Raw genomic sequence first — 21,355 nt, 5'->3', positions numbered from 1 at the left:
TCTCATGTATATATCTCATGTATATCTCATGCACATATCTTTCTTTCTACATAGCACTTTAATTCTTATTGTTTGCACTGAAGCACCGCAGCAATTTCCTAATGTTGTAAACCTCAACATCTGGCAATAAACCCCATTCTGATTCTGATTCTGATTCTGATTCTAAAACAACTTAATCTTTTTGTCTTTGAACAAAGCCAATGCAGTGGAATGCAACAGCACATTGAAGTTGCAACAGCATATTGATTGAAAACATGAACATGACATGAATACGTCACCGGTGCTCTTATTTCAGAAATGACTGATCTGACGTCATATAAACCCGTTTAACTGTAGCAAAGCACAATCAAACGTTTAAATATCAGATGTTAATTATATTATAACGCATCTGAAAGGCTGCCAATAAAATACATAACTCTGTAATTTGCTGCATTGGTGCATTTTCATCACCTCAGCTCAGTCAGTAAACTCAAAAGTATATCTTTAAAAATTACAGAAAGAACATACGTAAACATAACATTAGCCAAAATGTGTTTTTATTTAAGTTACTGACTTTTATACAAAATTCCCTCTTGGTCTCACAACAAGTAAACTCTATCCAGAGACACACAGAGAGAAGCTTCCATACTGTGAGAACTAACTTTAAAAGGTAATATAATTGTGGCATTAATTATAGCTTCTGTTTACCTTCAGAATATATTTTTGCACAGAGCGGTGCACAGCTGCGGATTTTATCACCAACCGCTTAAATCCGAATCGATTCTTTCACAGTCCATATAAACCGGAGAAACAATTACACACAGCATTATCTCTTTCAGTGTACATACAAGTATGAGATTGCTATATCAAGAACACATCTCAGAAGTCATCTCTTGATGAAGGCTGTTGGCTAATGAGGCTAATAATGTGAGTGAATCTTGAACAAACAAAAGAACAAGCTGGTACCTGTATTACACAGGTCAGAAATTCTCAAATAATGATCATTAACTTGCTATTAAAGCCTTCAGGCATAAAAAACCTGTGACTAATACTAATGTTATAGCACTAAAATGATCGTGAAGGATATATCAATACATCGTTTTGAATTGCTGCTACTCGTGGGGCACTGTAACCTTCAAGCTATGCCTCCTGCAATCAACTCCATGCAGCCGATAAAAGTGAATGTCGAGTACACAGCTGCACTTTTGTGCAGCAAAGCCTGAAGGTGTGACAGACACAGGCAATAAAACTGCGCAAAGAAAAGCAAGATGGTAGAGGAAGCTCGGTTTCCCCTTACCTTTACTCGAAGAAACTTGACATTAATATGACAGGGAGAGATGTAGAGTGGGGGGAGTGCATCATATGGATTCAAGGAGAGGGAAGCAGGGAAAGAAAAAGAACAAGGTAGAAAAGCTGACACTTGACATCAGTCAAGTGAATGTAGTTGGTGGTTCTATCACCGTCAGTACCATCATTATCACCACGAAGCTGTCTCTACAAACAAATGTGTACTTAAAGTATGCGCAGGTGTGTGAGAATATTTACTGTGAGCATATCTGGACTCTTGTGTCTGACTGCATGCGGAACGATTCCCTTTTCTTCGATGCTGCGGCCTAGCTGTGTACGTTTAACCCCCCACACACTTGGCTCTGCCATAGGTCTTCTCATCCAGGCAATCACATGACAAAGGCCAACGTCCTCTCAGCATCCTTGAGTGCCTGTGATGGGCACCCAGCCAGTGACTGATCACCCGCTCGTTCCCTCTTGTCAGCACTTTCGCTCATCCAGCTCGTCATCAGTGCTCCGGGGTAATAAAACCAATGTCAACCTGCTCCTTGTGAAGTTCACATGGAGAGATAAGGGGAAAAAACCTTCCACTGGCTTTTTGTTCCAAATTAATTTCCCGGAGTCTTTGTGCACACCGTTTCCTGGGTGGCATTTAGTGCTGACAGAATGCTAATCTGATGCTTTCCTGCCTGATTTAAGTGTTCATTAGGAAATTCTGCTGTTTTAAAGCCATTTTCCATTTGACTTTTATAGTCAAGTGTGTGTTTCTAAATGGAAATAACTGATCAGGTGAGGCTGTTCTAGAGCAACAGGGACACCTCTTTCGTTAATTAAAGCTGCATGGGGCTGCTGTAAACATCAGGAAAATAGGGCTGTATATCAGGCTTATTACCTAGATATGATCATCAGCATGGGGACTTTGTCCAGGGAAATCTCTTTTAGTCCGTCAAACAAAGGCTTTACTCCCCCTAAGGCCACCTGTTCTATATACACACATCATGAGATCCAGAAGAAATTGTAGTCATAGAGAAGGTTAACAGCAAGAGAAATGGAGCAAAAGTTTTGGTAGCTCTGCTATAACTCCAACTGGGACTTGGAATGTGCCTTTTTTAATCTTCTGCCTATTTACTATTATATAAAAAGTGGAACATTCCCTTTGTACAGTAAAGAATCCTATCTCCCAATGTCCCCTAACAGTTTTTACCCAAATCATTACTTGGAATTGCAACAGACAGCAGTATGTTGGAAGCAAGAGGACCTGTAGGGATTATGAGGGTACAGGTGGGACAACATTAAGAGGAGATAAGGGAAAAACAGAAATATTCTTCCCTAAAACCACAATAGATGCTAAGGCCGTCTTACAGACCGTTATCAGGCCATCATCATAGCTTGGTTATCGTCCCACTGAATGGAAAGGTGGACCGAGACCATCTCAGCACTGTTTACTAGAATGTAGGCATGCAGGCAAACATTTTCTGATTAGTGAGCTTACATTCATAATGACTTGACAACCTAAAAATGTGATAGAGGAACTTTTTGTCACAATAATAACTGAATTTTTACTATAAATGAATCCAATATATAAAATATACTTATTTTTTTGGAAAAATATACAACTTCTAATTAAATTAACTTTTAGAAACATTATGGAAAATTCAATTACAAAGTCTACTGTTACATGCAATATGTGTTGTCTCAATTGGAAGTGCTTCCAAGCAAGCCACTGCGGTTGTTTTCCACTCTTAGCCATGATATATAACATCCAGTTAAGTCTTCAATGTTAGACTCGATATGAGCAAATACACTAAACACATTATATTTGTGGTAGAATACTATTAAAAATTACTGTATAACACTGAAATCCTTTTTACATACTGAAATAATGGATCAGATGCATCTTTCAGCTGTGGTTGATTGATGTGGTTGGAAATTTTATTGTAAAGAAAAATATATAATACTGTCCACAGAAGGAGTTGTTTTTTTTTAATGATTTTTGGTGTACACCGTTTTTCAGCTCCAACATTTCCAACAAGTTGTGATCTTTTTTTAAAAATTTTTTTTTAAATAAGTCTATTAAAATCAGCAAAATCATTGTGCTACTCCACTATATATAGGCAGTGAGGGCAGCTTCTACAGGTGGATCCAAATCCCTAAATATTGCAATTTTCACTCAGAAAGAGCCTTAAAAATGGAGACAGGAAGCCTTCATCCTGCTCGCTTTTTCCTCATCGATTGTCTGCATGTCTGTGCCATTGTGCCTCACGGTGGCAGAAGCTAAAGTGATGGAGACAAAAGGCAGTTTGAGTATTAATTCAGCACTCACGTCTTCTTTCAGGATCTTTTCACATGCAAAGCACCGGGCTGCGCATTGGGCAGAAGGGGACGCTGACAATTACAGCCTCACATTGAGCCACCGTCAGAGACTCACTCTTCAGCCTGATTGACAAATGAAAGAGCTGAAATAGCTTCCATTTAAAATGGCCACTTGCCAGAATAGGGGGATCATCTCCAATATCTTGTCTCAAATGGGAAAGGGAAACGATGAGCGTGCATAGGAAATTGAGCTCACAATTCAGTACTTTACAAAGGCCATTCAGGCTACATGCACAGAATACCCAGTGGTACTGCAGAGGCTTTAAAGCTCAAATTCAATGGAACATCAATTAAGACAGAGCAGCGACTTTAAGAGAGGATTTGCATCCAACTGTTCTTTCCCGCAAAACCAAAACATTTTTATACTTTTCCAACTCACCCACCCCCTGACAGATGCACAGATGAACATATACAAGGAGTGCATGTGGAACATAAACATACACTGATGAGTGAAAATTGCCTTTTCTATATGCCTGGAAATCCCTGAAATCCCTGCATGTGATTTCTGCAGGAACAAATAAGATGCTCATTGTCCCAAAAAGCACGTAGGCAGGCACATGGATTTCCAATCATGGGTGATGCTCAATTTGTCTGCCAGTCCTTCAATACATCTCCACAACTGAGTTCAGAATCCAAATCAACAGTTTGTAGTGACGGATGCCTATTGAGCTCCTCATCAAAAGTGAAACTGGAACGACATGACTCCTGTGTGAGTGAGAAATGACAATGTTTTCCTGTTGTGGCAGTGTTTTATTTTACTGACCTTGAAAACGTTAATATCCTGTCATTACTGCATGCAACTATGCTAGATCCAAAAGAATAAAGCAAAAAAGCCAAGAGGAGTTTTCAATAGGCTGGACATTCAATGTAATCTAAACCAAAATCATAAAGCGATAGCTGTGACTACATAGGAACAAGGAAGCATGTGATATCATTGCAGTTTTGTAGTTTGTCTGCTTTCTTGATCATGACATTAAATTTAAAGACCATCTTTGCAAGAATGCAATAATGTCTTCACACTGACTTAACAAATTCAACAACCTTGATGGGAAAAACTAGTAAAACAATGAGAAGCACACATGAACAAAAGCACATGAGAAATGCAATATGGCAAGAAAGAGTCTCACTGCTGAGTGCATGAGATGCAGGTAGCCGGAGCACAAACAACACAGGTATATAAAGAACAAGTACTTGTGTCTGAGAGCACAAACAGCTGCAGGGGAGTTCTGCGTGCTGCTGTAAGAGCACAAACAGGTTCTTTAATGGAGAGCGGGATGTGAGGAGAAATTCATTTGTGAGATGACACTCTCCCGTAGCCCCACAGCACAAACCCCATGAGAGGGATGTTTCAGCTCGGAGAATCAGGAGGGCGGGGGGGAAAGCAGTGGGGTCCTGCATGTATGTATGTATGCATGTATGTGTGTGTGCAGGTGTGTGAGAGAGGGCCAAACTTGAGGTATGAGGTGAAAAGATACAAAGGTGCCTGTGTCATGTCTCTGTGGAAATCAATAAAGTCTGCTGTATGCACAGCACACCATATCACGCGTGCATACAAGTGTACACACATTCGCAACTGGGGAGAAATAATGTATGAAGGAGCTGCATGTGAAAAATATGTGCAGCTACACTGGTATTGTACCATCTGGTACTATATTGCCAATTATATTTTATTTAAAACTCCTATAGGAGCCTAATAAAGAATAGACAGGAATATGATTTTTTCTCTCTCAAATGTGTCCACTGGAATGTATCTGAATGAAATCATTAAGCCACAAGCTGAGTCATACTGTATGAATATTCAAGTGAAACACGTAGTGCTGCTTGAAGGATGTTCAAAATTAGATTAACAAATGCCTTAAACAAGGTTTCCCAACATTTAGTTAAAATGCCTGTGAGGTTGCTGATGTATGCGTGGCTGGTAATGGTTATAATTAGTCAGCATATTTTATGATGACATTACAGCTTCAGCCATTTCTGTTTATCTTGCTTAAAGTGCCGGAAATGGCTTGCACACACTTGGCAAAGCATGTGATATTAAAGTTTTTTGTAGTCTCATCATAGTTCACCTCTGTGCCTCTGTGGTATTTTATCTTTTGTTGCCTTAGAGGAAGTGTGACCTGAGCTAAATCTTACCTTCCCCTTGGACTAACTTTGTTACAGACCCATTCTTAATGGTAGGGAACTGAGGTTCAAGATAAAGTCACACTTCATACGTGAGAAGCTATAGCAGAGGGTGTGAAATACGGAGAGCACTACTTCTAAGCTCAGAATATCAAATTTCAAGCCTGCGAGCAAAATATATTGCCAAAAATATGCTGGTTGTGTACAAAAACACCGTCCTTTCATTCACAGACACACAGCTCGATGGCAAAAAGAGAAAAGAATGATAATAAAACAAATGCCCAAATCTCCCACAGCAGATTTTTCATCATTAAATGATGGCCTGAGGGTGGAGGGAGTGTGATGAGGAAACACTGGCTTCTGCTCTGCTCTGTAATTAAATGGTGGCCGAATGAAGTGAGAGGCAGGGAGATGATAAGCACAGGGCTCTGTGCCCCAGGACAGAGGAAATGTGTCAGATGCTCCCAACAATATGGTTATCTGTGACCGAAAATGCTGTTTTGCAAAAAGAAAGATGGCAGACAGATTGCCGCCATTTCCTAATGGAACACTGGAGGCTCTTACACAGAAGTGCAAAAAAAAAAAGGCATATTTACATGAAAAACAGAAAAAAAAAAACTCCGTCAACAATATATGATTTTAAATCCTCTCAATAAGACAATCAATAATAACATCAGATACATTTGGTTCAATTTTTACTCCCCGAGAAGCATAAAAGCAAAGACTTTGTTTTTCTGAACACAATTATTTCCATGTATCATTCTTAATGTTGCAACAGATTAAAAACACATGAATGTGAATGCACTAAAGACAAAAAAAAACAATGGGAGAGAAAGTGCAAAGGAAAATAACGCACGGACCACAGCACCACAATTTCAGATGACAAGACTGGGATCGGTTCGCTGAAATCAGTATGGACAGAGTTCAGAGGGAAAAAAGAGCACTGGTGTCTTTGACAAAGCTTTTTAATATGTCTTAATGGAATGAATAGTGTCACTAAACTGTATTGTTTTAAAAAACATTCTATCACAAGAATTTCATTATATTAAATGCCAAACGTTCAATCCTTCCTCTTCCTCCAATAACGCCATACTCTCTCTTGAGAAAGAAAAATGAAACAGTGGTGGTGAAACGAGGATTTTTCATCTAAATACAATTACTGAGCATTTTGCAAAGTGCTGTGAAAAGCAATCAGGAATTACTCTTGAAACTTGGCTAGGAGAGAAACAGACCTGGTTTTTAATGTCTGGGTATTTTATTCTGACTTTTTCATTGCTAAAAAGCTTTTCCTGCCCTTTGCCAAGCAGAGTGTTGTATCGCTGCCAGTCAGGTTTAGAATTCTTTTGATGGGGATTGAAGATGAACACAGTCATCCCTGAAAAAATGGCTGTGACTCCAAGAAGTCACGTGACTGATGCTGAAACTGGCGGCTTCATTTTTTTGGCGTTAGCCTCAAATTAAATCAGACATCAGAAACGACCTTCAAATATCTGCAAAGCCAATATGCTGACTAGGATGCATCGGAGAAAAAGGCCAGTGATCAAGATTTATGGAGTGAGGCTACTCTGTGCGTCAAGAGTGATACATGTCTCATCAACGGTGAAATGAAATGTCAAATTAGTTTGTGTATGCAGGACAGCTGTTTCAGCTCATCTACGCGGATGCTCTAACAGTAAACAAGATACAGAAACAAAATGACCAAAAACTGCAGTCAAATGAGATCCAGAGTGAGAGAAAGGAAGGAAAGAATGAGTGTCAAATAGGGTGCTTATAGCGCAGAACACTAATAAGGAGAGCGTCAGCAGGACAGTGGCAGCAGATCCATTCTCCTCCAGGCTTCATCTTGGCAGTACCTGTTATAAACTTCCTCTGCCGTCTCGCACAATTGGTTCTGTAATTTAAAAAGGTCAGCATGGCTCCTGTGTAATTCAGTACTCTCATGGTGCTGTATTAACCACATATTTAATCACCCTCAGGGTGGTGTGCAAGCTGAATATTGAATGTAAAGGGAAAGAGTGGGACCCACAATACACCACAGGGTCTGGCTCTCTCACCTGACAGAAAGCACTCACACTATGTGGTGGCGCAGTTTAACCATGAACTTTGCTTAGTGTTTCAATTTTTTAATAGAAAAGCATTGGAAACCTGAATGTTTTAAGAAAAATATAGAAGGTCTCTGCAGGAAAGTTTGTTTCTAGTCACACAATGGATGAGTAAATTGAATCAGTATCTGTTGCACTTTGAGTGTAACAGATGTAACATCGTTTGTTATGGATTTCATTTGTCTAGAGAATCACATCAAAGAGCAGATTCACCAAAAACCGCTGTATGAAGAAAAGAAAATTCTCCTTTATGGGACATGCAGAGCCACACATACTATATATTGAATGTTTGCTACAGTACAATGTTAAAAAATCAATATAAAGAAGAAATTTAAAGTCAAACTGCCGATAAAACAGAGAAAAGCCTGTATCTGTATCTGCAGTAAATGGACTGCACTAGATTCAAACCCTGGCCTGTACAAAAACTTTACGCCATATGGTTGCCTGATCAACCAAAACTGTAACTTTATTCAGTTGATATATAAGATACCCTGGAAATGGATTTGGCCTTTAACATAGGGATGTCAAAGCTGTACCGTTAAAATTGTATTCTGTAGGTAATATTAAATAATAAAAGAAAAAAAACCTACATCAATGTCTGAAGCCATATTTGATACAAATATATTTGCTTGTATGGTTATATCACACATTTTACAATGGCCAACTGTGAGGTTACTAAAATTATCCTCCAACCCTTTCACCAGACACAGACAAGCTCATTATTTGTAACGTATGCAAAAAAAACCCTCCAGATCATGTTCAGCAACAACTTTGTGTGAATTTGTGCTCGCTGAAACATCTGTGGATGGCAGCTACAGTACAGTAAAGATTACAGCATGTTTACACAAGTCGACTCTCTGTTGCATGCCAGTCAAATGTAACTTTTTTCATTAAAAAATAACTTTATGCATTAACTGTATCGGTCTTTGAACACTTTCAAAACATGAGTGCCCTATACTCAGTCCTCCAACTGAATGCAGCCTCTCAGATCACAGATGGAGGACTGAAGATCATGCTAACAAGCTGTTCAAGCTATGCAGTCTGAAACAGTCGAGATCTGGGAACGTGAGATACACTGACACCCACCACCATGATATCCCCATCCACAGTGTTACAAAGAGTACTTCTTCCTGCACTGGCCCCGAACAATGTCACTGAGTGCAAATTACTAGCTGTAGAATCTTTTAGAGCAAACAAAATTTTTTATGGTGTCCTATTTTTTCCGCCAAAGTTAGATAGTACACATAATAATGGTGCATTACTCATGAATCAGACATGGTTAACAAAGAAGCTCGGAAAACCCAAATGATGAAATTGCCCTAAATAAAGGAAACAGGGAGTCACTGCTTTCGGGAACAGCTAATATTTACATTAAAGCAAGGAAAATAATAGCACTGTCAGTCATGAAGTATGTAAAGATAAAAAAAAATAAAGCGGCGCTTTGACATTTCTCTCTCATTGAGAAACACGGTCCTGGTGGAATTCAGCTTTCCTAAATCTAGACATTACTGAGAGCTGCTTTCCTTTGCTGACACATGTACAGAAGGTACAACCCATGACTTAGATCTTAGGTTAAGGTGAATTGCCACTGAAGCTAAACAACAGGTGCCTTACATAAGAAAGAATATCTTTTTTCATATCTTTGTTCCTGACACAATTTCGACTTACAGATACTTAACCCGCCACTTAGAATTCTTGTGGGTATCACCTTGCATCTCTTCAGTGATAAGCAATAGAGATAAGTAAAAGCCCTTGGTAGAGCACTCTGATGCCATCAGATTGTTAAGCAAAAATGTTTCGATTCAATCTTAATATAGCTCCTACTGCTGCCAGTCAGAGATCGTGCTCCAAGAGTGTGATTGAAAGCATTTCTGCCAAGGTAGCGATCCCTCATACACACACACACACACACACACACACACACGCACGGACACCATCACATCGGAGACCAGGGAGCTGCATACTGCCCTCTGCTTGACAAGTAAATTGCTTCCTAGATAGTGCTGGCGAAAGAAAATACAAAGAGAAGAAGGTGGTGGCGTGAGCATGGTTAAAGAAAATGAATGAGAGGTGAAAGGCAATAGAAAGAAGCAGAGTAGCCAGAATGAGAAGGTAACAGCAAGCAGTGAATGTGAAATGCTCTGCTAAGCAGGACTGCAAGGGCCTGTTGTCTTGTTGGATGAGAGCTGGGTGGAAAAAAGAGAAATCAGCATGGTGGAACTGAAATGACTGTCAATTGCGGTGACAAAAGCACATAGTGTGGGTGGTTCACTTATCTCAAACAGGGAGACATTTCAGTAAAATGTCACAGGTTAGAAAATCAGTCATGTAAAAACAACCATATCTTAAAGTCTTAAAGCAAACAAGACACGGAACAATTTTGATTATTTATCTCATAGACAGATAAGAAAAGAAATCTGTAAAAGTCAACAGACCAACTTTCAGATATTGATGACAGAAGCCAGTGAAGTATTCATTTAGCAATCTGTGGGTTATTTCAATCTATTTCCCACTGTAAAAAATGAAATAAAAAATAAAAAATCAATTTTTAATAACTTGCAATTTTCAAAGGATGTGAAATCCTTTGGTGACCTTGTGAACTTGAACTTTTTATCAGAAACTACAGAGTAATTCACTTACTCAGTCAAAACTAAGATTTGAAAAAGTTCACCTCCAAATCGCATACACTACAAAAACAACTCCTAATACTTGAATTCATGTGCTTTCCAACCATGCAGCTTCATGGCATCCATTTCCATGCAAGAAGATCCTGCAAATGTAACATGTTGCTGGTCTAGTACTTTTGTCCATATAGTGCATGTATTCAGTATATGTACATATATGTTGTCAGGGATCTTCAAAATAACGTCATCAAACATGTAGAGGACTCCTAAAGAAGTTGATAATAATGATCAGCGGAAGGATAAAGTTTTAGTAACATCTACAGTATACTTTGGACACATATAATGAACATAACTGAATGGTGGCTGGATGTGCAGCCCCCACCACAGCTGGTTTTTCTTTAATTCCTATGATTCCTATGACTCTGCTTTATTTCATGTACTTTACTTGTACATCAAATTCCCAAACAAGTTCAAGAAAAATTGTTTAAAACAAGATCATCTTACTGGCATAACTTTAGAATCTCTATATCTGTTTTACTGTCCATCTAAGGTTTCTGTGTACTTTGTGTCTTTGTAACCCTTCCATTCTGTATTGTATTGTTTTACAAACCCAAGAAGAGGGAAGAGGTGGGTAAGGTATAAATTATTTTCATACTGACAAGCAAAAGTAAGTTCATAGCAGTGCAAAATTAAAATTTTCTGAATATTAGTGTGTTCAAGCCACGGAGGGCCGTTACAATGTAGTGTACTTCTTTATTTTGTTGTTTGGAAAATCAGGGACTTTTCTAAATATGCCACAGGTACAAGTACCTTTCAGTGAATCAGGAACAGTTGTGCAAACAACTTGAGGTTTAGAGCTGCAAACGCTTTTACTTGTTGTAAAAAATGTCACCAAGAAAATTACTTTGTGCCAAAAAAAAGTTGGCAAAAAAAAAGTTATCTTAGCTCCAAATGACTCAGAATTTAAGTCCCATGTCAACAGTAAGTCACTAAAGCTACAAGAGCGGTGTCAAGCATACAATAAGTCAGACAGCCCTTGACTGACAGACAGACACAGACAAACCATGACGATGGAGGCAGACCATGAAGTCTTGATCACTGATGAGCTGACAAGCACGTGCTGAGAAACATGTCATGTCTTACCTGGGATTAAAGGAACCTCTTGACCCCAAGCCAGCCTGAGGAGGACCATAATGAAGAGGGGCGTGGCCCCTGACCATGTGCCACGCATAATGATGCTCACTGTCCTGGCATCACTTAAGGTCAAACTGAAAAAACAGATTAAAAACAAACAGTTAAACATCGGTTATATAGCTGGGAATTCTCTCACACATGTAAATACCAACCGGAAAGAAAAAAAAAGTTGTGTAATGCATAAAATTTCCTACTTCTTACTTTCAAGAATCATAATACACAACGCAGCTCTCACATCTAAATGACTCACAATCTTTTAATGAGTTCCTTCACGTTGTAATTCAGTGTCATTCCATAATTCTTTGTCAGAAGAGAGTTCAGTCTTGCTAACAATGCCAAGAAGGCTACAAATCAACTTTCCTTGTTGCAAAACTCTGACCTAGCATCTTATTTTGTTCACAACACAACAGAAGTCGGTGTCAAATTGATTTCAGACGCGGGAGCCAAAATGTCAGAGTTTAGTGGTGTGTGTGTGTGTCTGAGAGAGAGAGAGAGACAGAGAGAGAGAGCGAGAGAGAATGCTGCCCTACTGAAATCACCTGCACATAGTGACAAGGACCGTCTGTGGCATGGAAATAAATCGGAGGATTCTCCAGATCAGCCATCTGTGGAACAACCTGGTCACCCTTGTTTGATTACATCCAGCAGGCCAGGCAGCCTTGACTGCTTCGTTTCTTGGTCTTTCAGACTTCCCTCCCTGCGCTGTGAGGCAGTATGATTTTCTCTTTACAGCCTTTTTTCCAGGCATGACATACTCCTTGAGTTGGATATGCTTCAACAAAAACATGATGGACATGCTTTATCAAATATTTCAAGGCACCACAGCAGTGACTGAGTCTCTACAAGCATTGGATCATTTATAATGATGATTTACATTACCATTCCACAACAACCAGTGGAATTCAACATATGTTGCAATGACAGTGAATTTGGCACTGCTATGAAAACTTTCTGGTTTCATATTACTTAATTCTTCCAGACTTGCATGTCTTTTAATAACGCACTAAATGGACCATGTATTTGCCACTTATCATGGAAGCTTTTATGTCATTCTTTTCCTCACAGCTGCATCGATTTAGTCTTGCACCTCTTTTATTTCCTGGCTTTTGAATGAAATAAGTCACTGAAAAGTCTCTCTGTTAGATCTCAACGTTGGGGTTGCACCAAAATGTGTTTTCATTACTTTATTCCTTCAGTGTCACAGCAGACTCTAAGAATTATGTGTTGTATTTGCACATTTGTTTCCATATGACAATCATTTTCCTGCCTAAATGTCAGATAAAGTCCCAGTTGTTGCATTCACTACTCGTGGCCATGTGAATCCATACCATACTAACAGTTTCCTTGAAGACTAGCAGGCTAGCATCCCCCATTATTGTTGATAATTGTGTCAGATAAACACTGCATCTTCCTCTTGCAGGCAATCTGATAAATACCCAATTACCAGTAAGGAGATGGCTGTGACAAGTCAGCATCCGAGGTCTTTGGTTTGGGAATGGCATTGGGAGGACCCCCTCAACCCTCCATCAAGTAGGGAGCTGGATTCATAATTCAACTCATCACAGTGTTCCATTTGATTGATGAATGGACAAATTGGAGATAAAAGAAGATTTATTTGAGCCCTACCTCCTGGAAACTACAAACACACACATAAGGATGCATCACAGTCCAATCATTGACTATTGCTCAGGACTCATTATTAAACCTGCTTCCATCAAAGGGAATGCACATGTTTCGCTAGACTTGTTTCAGCGCCTTCGACTGTGTTCACTACAGATTCAGTTCAGGAGGAATGAAAGGACTTTATTGTCTCTTTTTATCTGACTCAATGACTGCTGAATGGATTCAAGCCAATTAATCAGGCACTGACAAGCAGCATTGCTGCTGGCTCAGTGACCAACTCCAACAAAAGACGGGAACCATCAGCAGAACAGTCGCTGCCCACAAATTGATTTCTGTAGGCCTACAAAACCGAGGCAATGCCAATCAAAACCTCTGGTGTCCGATGGTGACATATACACATGACCCAAGCACTTAAACTCAACAGGAATCACAACCTGTGGGTAAAATATTATCGAACATTAAGGAACAAAGACATATGTTTTTCTCAACTTGCAAGTATTTCGTGATGAATTAAGAAAACACAAAATCCATGTGAACTATCCATGAACCTGGAAATTCTCAGGTGAAATGTTTAAATACAGGACTGGCAAATAACTTTTGGGAAAGCTAAGTGGAGACCTCTGGTTATAAGAATGAACTTCATTTTACCTCTGACTGGGACTTCTACTTTTCATTGCTTAATCCTTTTTTTCTTTCATCTTCTACTTCTGATACTAACTGCACACTAACCAACAGTAAAGCAGCTTGGGAAGCAAAAGCACCGAGGGACAGCATCGGGGATGTATTGGCTGAAAAGGCTGAAACTGCCGTTGTCGAGTGCAATCAGCATAACAACAGACAAATAAGCTGACAATTACTAAAGGCAGTTATTTGCCAATGTTTGTTTATTGTAATGCATCATTTTTATGCTTATGTTTAAAGATAGTGTAATAAAAAGCCGAAAGACTTCAAGATTTCAAAGAATCAGCCCAACTGGTATGACATAAACAAATACAATAAATGCAAAACATAAAGTTAAACTGTGACATAAATGCATGGTATCATTTTGCAATAACTATTTGAAGGATTAAATTGCAAAGACTTCTTGTAAAGTACTGGTTTGAGTGTACAAGCAGAAATTAGTTTTCTGTTCACATTTTCTCTTCAACACTTGTTGATCACGTGATATAGTTTTGGAAATGTCACTAACCATAAAGATGCCCCATTCCACACTTTTTTAGCTCATGGATCACTTTATGCCAACTACCATAATTTCATCCATTCTTAGAGATTAGATGACATAAAGCACAAAAACATTAACACAAAAACATTGTGGTTGATGGTTCGATCTCTGGCTGCTCTAGTCTGTATGTCAAGTATCCTTGGGCAAAGTACTAACACCAGTGCATTCATTGGCATCTGAATTTGTGTGAATGTTAGATAGAAAGCATTTGAGCACAGAAAAAAGTGCTTGTATGAATGGCATGTTGTATAAAGCACTTTGAGTACTCAGGTAGAGTATTTAATTTAATAGTTAATATTTAAATCTGACGTTTTCTTGTTATTTTCTATCCAGAATAAAGTTTATTGCTAAATACTCTACCGACGTGCTTCTTTACCGTCTTTCTTACAAACAAACACTGCTGATATGCTCACGCTGTTTTAAATATCTGGTCACAATTTGTCCCCAGTTTGAAGAGAACCTAAAATTTCAAATACTGACAAGCAATATTATCTTGGTGACTTTGATCAGAAAGCTCTTAGTCTTTAACCACAGGGTTAGCAGTTCCATTATAGACCCTGGCCTCTCCAGTATTAATGAGTATTTCTATTTGCCACTGACCCTACTTCTGAAATGCATCCGATGCCCTTCACAGCCTCATCTTAGCTGAGTGTGAGTGGAATATTGCTGAAAGTTAGCCAAATAAAACTGGATATTTTCCAACATTAAGGTATTTTTAGGATTAAATCGGTACCTTTGTTTCTTCCGTGTTCCTTTGCCTTGCAGGACCAGAAAGATGATAGTCACATGCAGGTTTGTTTTTTAGAACACAGCAATAACAATTACCCACCACTGAGACAAAAATATCCACAGCGTTTGTTAACTCACACTGCTATAGCTTCAGCAGTTAGAAATAAAATAGATAGAAATGCCTTTTTGCATGAAATATTGACTGTAGATGTCATTTATTTCTGAAATGTATTCCTCACTATTTAAAGAAATCATATTTTCTTTTCTTTTATCACTTTCTCTGAATATTTTGGCACACCTGGAAATGGTCAAACAGATTTGAGAGTAGGTCAAACAGTATTATAAGTATTAAATAAATCTTATATTATAAAAGTTCTGTGCTTTTTCCTGCTCAATAATAAAAAAAACTGCTTTAGCGATTCATTGACTACATTTTTTCTTAGCTTCAGATTCCAGAGTTAAGGATTAGTGCGCCATGTGCTATATATATCTATAAAAGACTTGAATCATATGTACAGTAACTGGTACAACAATAGCGACGCAAACAAAAGCGCATGGGAATCACACTTTAATGAACAATGAGCTTCAGTTCATAGCAGTCCATTTCTGATTTGGTGAAATGTGCATAAACTGATAAAACCTACTGTATCGGAACAGGTTACAATGAATGAGTGAAAAAAAGAATACATTTACAGTACATGTGCAGTGGTCATCAATACCATTAAGGGGATTTGCTGCTTCTGTACATACACCTGCAAATCTCATTAGGTGTGGTTTATCATGCTGTGCCATGTCAGCACTGTATTTTGATGAATAGTCCCTGTGCCTCTCATGCACTCCGTTCTCTGTGTCACCATGTCTTCTCCTTTCTCATAAAAATGCCAACACTGGATTAAGGATCTCACATTCACATTATGCTCCTTCACTTCATTACAATAAAAGGATTAACCTGCCTGGGTGGTGGAAAGTGATCGGTAGGGAGGGTGGATGACACGTGGCTGACCTGTCCTTCCCTCTTTGTGTAAATCATATCTCTCATGCTCCTCCAAGACCTACTACCAATCTTCCACACTGCTGTGGGAACCACAGTGCAGACAGTGGCAACATTCAGGGACGAGAAACAAATCTGCAGCCATTAAGACGCCCTGCAGTTGACTTACATAACAGCATATGCTCCATCCATTCCACCGGGAGACACCCGTCTTCACTGTCCCACTTTCTGTTCATTGCTACTGTATGTCATGTAGTGAATGATCATTTGGATTTGTTTTAATGGTGGAAGCTACTAGCCAAGATGGAGGTTTTTATTCTGGTATAGAAAAATTTGACAATAAGCAGATCCAATTTAATAAGCATCTCTTTGTCTAGAACCGGGAAGTTGATGCAGATAGAAGAAAAAATAAAACTCAAATCACAGCTGAAGCCACTCCCGTATCTCTCCGGAGATGAGCTTGGTAACTTGGCTTCCTTATAGTGACCTGTCTTCTCATGAATGTGATCTTTAAAAAATTAAAAGCTTATTATTTCCTGGAGTGAGAAGCCAAGCGCATGGCCCCCAGCCCCTTCACTAGTGATGATGGATTAGTCCTTAGCCTGCACTATGGACCTGTCCCCACTGACTGCACAGCGAGTGACGCCACAGGCCTAAGTGCCTGCTATCAAGATGCCATCTTTGACAACTCTTAATTTATTTGAATAAAGGCTCCACCATTTCTTTAAAGGACAATTCCATTATTTCAGGATACAGATGGGTGGTTCTTTGATTTTTTCGAAGTAGTATTACCATAAAAACATCCAATCCTATTTAGTCCTATTACTCCATGTGGACATATTTTTAAAAGCTGGGCAAAGTGCTTCTTTCTGTAAACAGAAAACATACATTTGTTTTCTAATATCAATAAAACAGGCCTTTAGTTAATACAAACTTAACTTTATTCCTTTTGAGTGACTTTAGACCATGATTGGGAGATTGCAAAAGCTGTTACTCGGTGAGAAATGTCTCTCAGTGAAACAGTATTATTGAAGTCAGAGAGCACCAGGGAGCTATAGGTTCTGTGCTCAGGTTCAGTGTCCACAAGCTTAAAGTAGCCGAGGTTTTCGCATTATGGGCCCGTTCTTATGTGTCTGAACCATTTTCCCAGGGTCAGCATCATTTGGACGACTTACAGCGCAATTTGTCTGCAGTGATTGGGTCTGCCTGGGTGGGAACAAAAGCAGTCAGCCTGGCTATTGTGTCCTTTTGTGTCCCATATGTCAGAAGTCTGCTACACAAACAATGCAGCAACTGCCAAGAGCACAACAGTCATTATCGGCTGCAGAATCGCTGTCATTATCCTGCTGCAATCATAACTCTAATTACAAAAGTTGCTATGTAAGCAGGTAGATTATGCAATGTTAATTACGCGTGCACAATGCGGCAAGCGTATGTTCAAATGCCACTCTCTATTATGCCCCGCACAAAAGCAGCACACGTTTTACCCTCTGCCACATGCAAAGCAACACCGAGTCCCTTGATGGCCAGTTTAAGCACTCACGGTAGAGTCGCAGACCTCTGGTCATTAACAATATCTCATTAATAGTTGCTATTAATCATCCCTAACTATATTTTCTGTAAGAAACTAAAAATGATTAATTGATGGTCTTCATCCCACAAACTGGTCCATCTCATTACTCAGACTCACCTACACTGGATATCAGCTGGATGAAGATGAGCTGCAGGCATTTTCCAATTTAATTCACAACCAGTTCCCACATACTGCATACAGATTTGTAATTAACCTCTCACCAAACTCTCTCAGATTTAACATCTGTCACATCCACCATATGACAGGCACAGAAACAAACTGTTAGATATAGAAATATACATATAAAACTGATTAAAATGTCACACAGGCAGGTTTACAACTGCACTAAGCTTACTTTTCAATTCCAGGCTAAACACGGTTGAAAAATGTGTGTTAATAAAATCTCAGAGATTTTATAGACAAAAGCTAGACAGTGGACGGTTTTCCTAAAGCAGAGCACAGGGTTTTTTGCATTAATCATCATGAGGGTGCACTTTCCCAACCCACTCTGGCAAATTAAATCCTCAGAATAATATCTCCATCATTGCTGTATTTCTATGCTCTGTCACAAGCATCTATCTGGGTTTGGAAAGGAGTGCAGCAGAGCCTGCCAACTCAGAAAAACCTGAAACCAAGGGGCAATAAAAAGTGACATCAGCAATGGGAAAGTTAATAGTGTGTTTCAGATGCACTTTCTGGAGGACAGGAGTAGCAGAGGTTTCATTTACTGTAAGTGACAGTGGCTGACAATCTCCTTCTGCCTTCCATATGCCCTTATGAATCTCAACCCGCTCTGTGTAATAACCTATAAATAGATAAGGCTTCTGGGGGGAGGGGGGGTTCTTTGACAGTTTATAATGTCTGGACATATACTGCATTTACAGTTTGTGTACAGATCATAGTAACACCTTGTTTTTCCTATTCATCTATTCACTGTGATGTCTGATTGAAACCGGGCTGCAGTTCCCTGTGGGGTTGTATGGTGTAAGAAGTGTCACAATGGTGGTTGTGTAAGACTACTTTTTTTTTAACTTCAGAGGTCTGTTTCTAACTTTACAGAGCTCATTTCAGCACAGCTGTCAGAGAATGCCTCAAGCTGAATAAACAGAATACAGAACCACGAAGGCAGACTGAAGACAACATGACTCCAGGCGTCTGTTTGAAATTGGGCCACAGGCACATTTTCTTCTGTTTCCTCCATGCTACATGTTCTCTTTCTCATTTATTAGCCAACATAACTCTTGCTGCCTCTGTAGTGAATTATCATGTATCATTTATCTTTACAGACCTAGTTAAGCTTTTTGTCATAACAGTATGATGTAAGACAGTTAATCCTGAAAATAAATAGGGTTCTTGTATACAACACAGCAATCTCTAATACAGCTTCATGGACTCCATTTTGCAATACTGCTCTAGGCCTGTATTTATCAAACTGTTAAGAAAACTTTATAATGTTTTACTGAGCAAAAGAAATAAATAAAATTGTAGAATAAGAAGCATTTATCAAATGACTTGATAAAGCGTAGGAGGAGCAATTATGGAATGCATGCTTAGTAGGTGTCGGTCAAAATAATGATACAGCAGTATCTTCTACAGGTTTCTGTTATGATATGTTGTCTTTCAGTATTTGACTTACCAGAGTCACTATTCCTTATCTCTATTATCAAATGAATGAGGTAAAGTAAACAAAAAGTAACTAACTAAGAGAAGAAGAAACACAGAATAAGACAAATCAGGCAGCAAATTAACTAAATTATGTGCCAATTTAATGACAATAAATAATACAGTACACGATTCATGCACGTTTAGGGTATTTTTTTCTCTTACATATTGGATAAATCTTAGATGACTGTTGTATATGGGGTATGGTATAAAAATGTCCTGCCCTGTTACTGTCATTATTGTGAGCAGAATATTGTAGCAGCAATGTATTATATGTAACTGAATCCCACCCCAGTGTACAGAGCAGAAAAAGAAGAATTTATGCTTCTAATTATACTTTACTTATTATACTTATTATTCTAGTTTATTTAATTTATTCTCCAGTTCAGTAAAAAGTAGCTCTTTGAAGGACACCCTCTGCCTGCTATGCAATTTTATTTTGTAAACTTAAATCATAATTCTAGCATATGTACTCATCTTGAACATCTGTTTCATAGAACACAGGAAGAGAAACAAAGGGATTTTTTTTAAATCTCTCTTTGTTGGGACCTAGATTTTAAATAGGTGACTTACACCTATACAGTTATGGTAGGATTTGGCAGATGTGGGAATCCTAACTCTCCAACAGAGTTGGAGCTGAGCTGTGCTGCTGCGCTTTGTGTTAGCCAACTAAATTTAACAACCTATAAGTAGATGGTGTGCAGTCATCATAGCTAATTTGCTACTCAGTGTAACCCTAACATTGACCATGAACATCATAGTCACTTCGCACCAGTGGAACATTGTGCATTACTGTAAACTTCACCAAAATTTTGCAAATTAATCATTATATCCTGTCTTAAACGTCGCAGCACTGCCAGTCACCCAAATAGCATAGTTCAGTTTGTTTTGCAGGACTTTTCACAATATGAAATAAATAAATAAATAAAATTTTACTTCAGCAACACATCATGAATTCAATAACATTCTCAGATAAATAAGGCCATTCTTAGCAAGCTTTATAATCCCAGTTTATTAAATGTCACTGAGCAGTCCCTATCTCTCTTCTTCCTCTCCTGCTTTCTTTCATCCTTCTCCATCTCTAAGTAAAGCTATCTCACATTCCTTTCTCTCCCTGAGAAATACAGCAGCTGTACCTTTAGCTGGCAGACACATGTGACAAATTGCATGGATACAATTTGCGTGTGTGATTAAATTTGCTAAGCGTTTCAAAATGTTGCATTTGAAATAGCCTGCCACTTAAAAAAAAGTTACTCTCTTTATACTGGCTTTTTCTCTGTAGTGCTACCTAGATGCTGAAATACTGTGACTCCTCATTGTTCCAGATCATTCTGGCACAGTCTATCCTCAGAGTATAGTGCAATGATGCATTATATAATCTTTGCCATTTTCATCGCTTAATGTGCATTTAGCAGTAATGGATACACCAATGGAATTGCATTTCATGTTTTATTTTTGCCTCCATTTAGCTCCAAACCAGTTTGATTTGACTTACAGCTAAGACAATAAGCATGTTATGAAAATGTAAGTACAGAAATTAGTACTGAGAAAGTACCTAAATTTGTGTTAAAATGTAGATAATAAAAGTTAAAAGTTGAGAAAAAAGCAAATATTCAAGTATAGCTACTGAAAATTCTGCTTAAAGTAAGAAAGTATTTGCACTTCATTACTATCAGTTTCTATGTTTATCCAATCACATGGCAGCAACATAGTGGTTTTAGGGATGTAAATTTGAGTACGATGATCTGCTGAATTAAAAACTGAGCATATTGTGGAAATCTGAAATAAATCGAGCTACACAAACTTTGTAGGTCTTTGTAGGTTTTTAATTCGCCTTTATAAAAGGTCTCTAATGACGATACAGGGTAACAGTAG

The 21,355-nt window shown here is 38.6% G+C and overlaps 1 protein-coding gene across 4 annotated transcripts in view; it reads right to left on the bottom strand.

The window, feature by feature from the left end:
• Nucleotides 1–21,355, bottom strand: part of robo1 (roundabout, axon guidance receptor, homolog 1 (Drosophila)) — a 232,819-nt gene that overhangs the window by 196,567 nt on the left and 14,897 nt on the right. For all 4 annotated transcript variants that reach the window (XM_005937506.3, XM_005937508.3, XM_005937507.3 and 1 more), the window contains exon 2: nucleotides 11,630–11,754. In XM_005937506.3, the coding sequence (XP_005937568.1) occupies nucleotides 11,630–11,717 (88 nt within the window). In that variant the 5' untranslated portion in view covers nucleotides 11,718–11,754. The remainder of the gene's footprint in view (nucleotides 1–11,629; nucleotides 11,755–21,355) is intronic.

Source organism: Haplochromis burtoni, unplaced genomic scaffold (assembly GCF_018398535.1).
Source record: "Haplochromis burtoni strain Fernald_Lab_line unplaced genomic scaffold, NCSU_Asbu1 Contig_234, whole genome shotgun sequence".
NCBI lineage: Eukaryota > Metazoa > Chordata > Actinopteri > Cichliformes > Cichlidae > Haplochromis > Haplochromis burtoni.
Note: the sequence above shows the minus strand (reverse complement) of the source record. Positions and strands in the feature narration are given on the sequence as shown.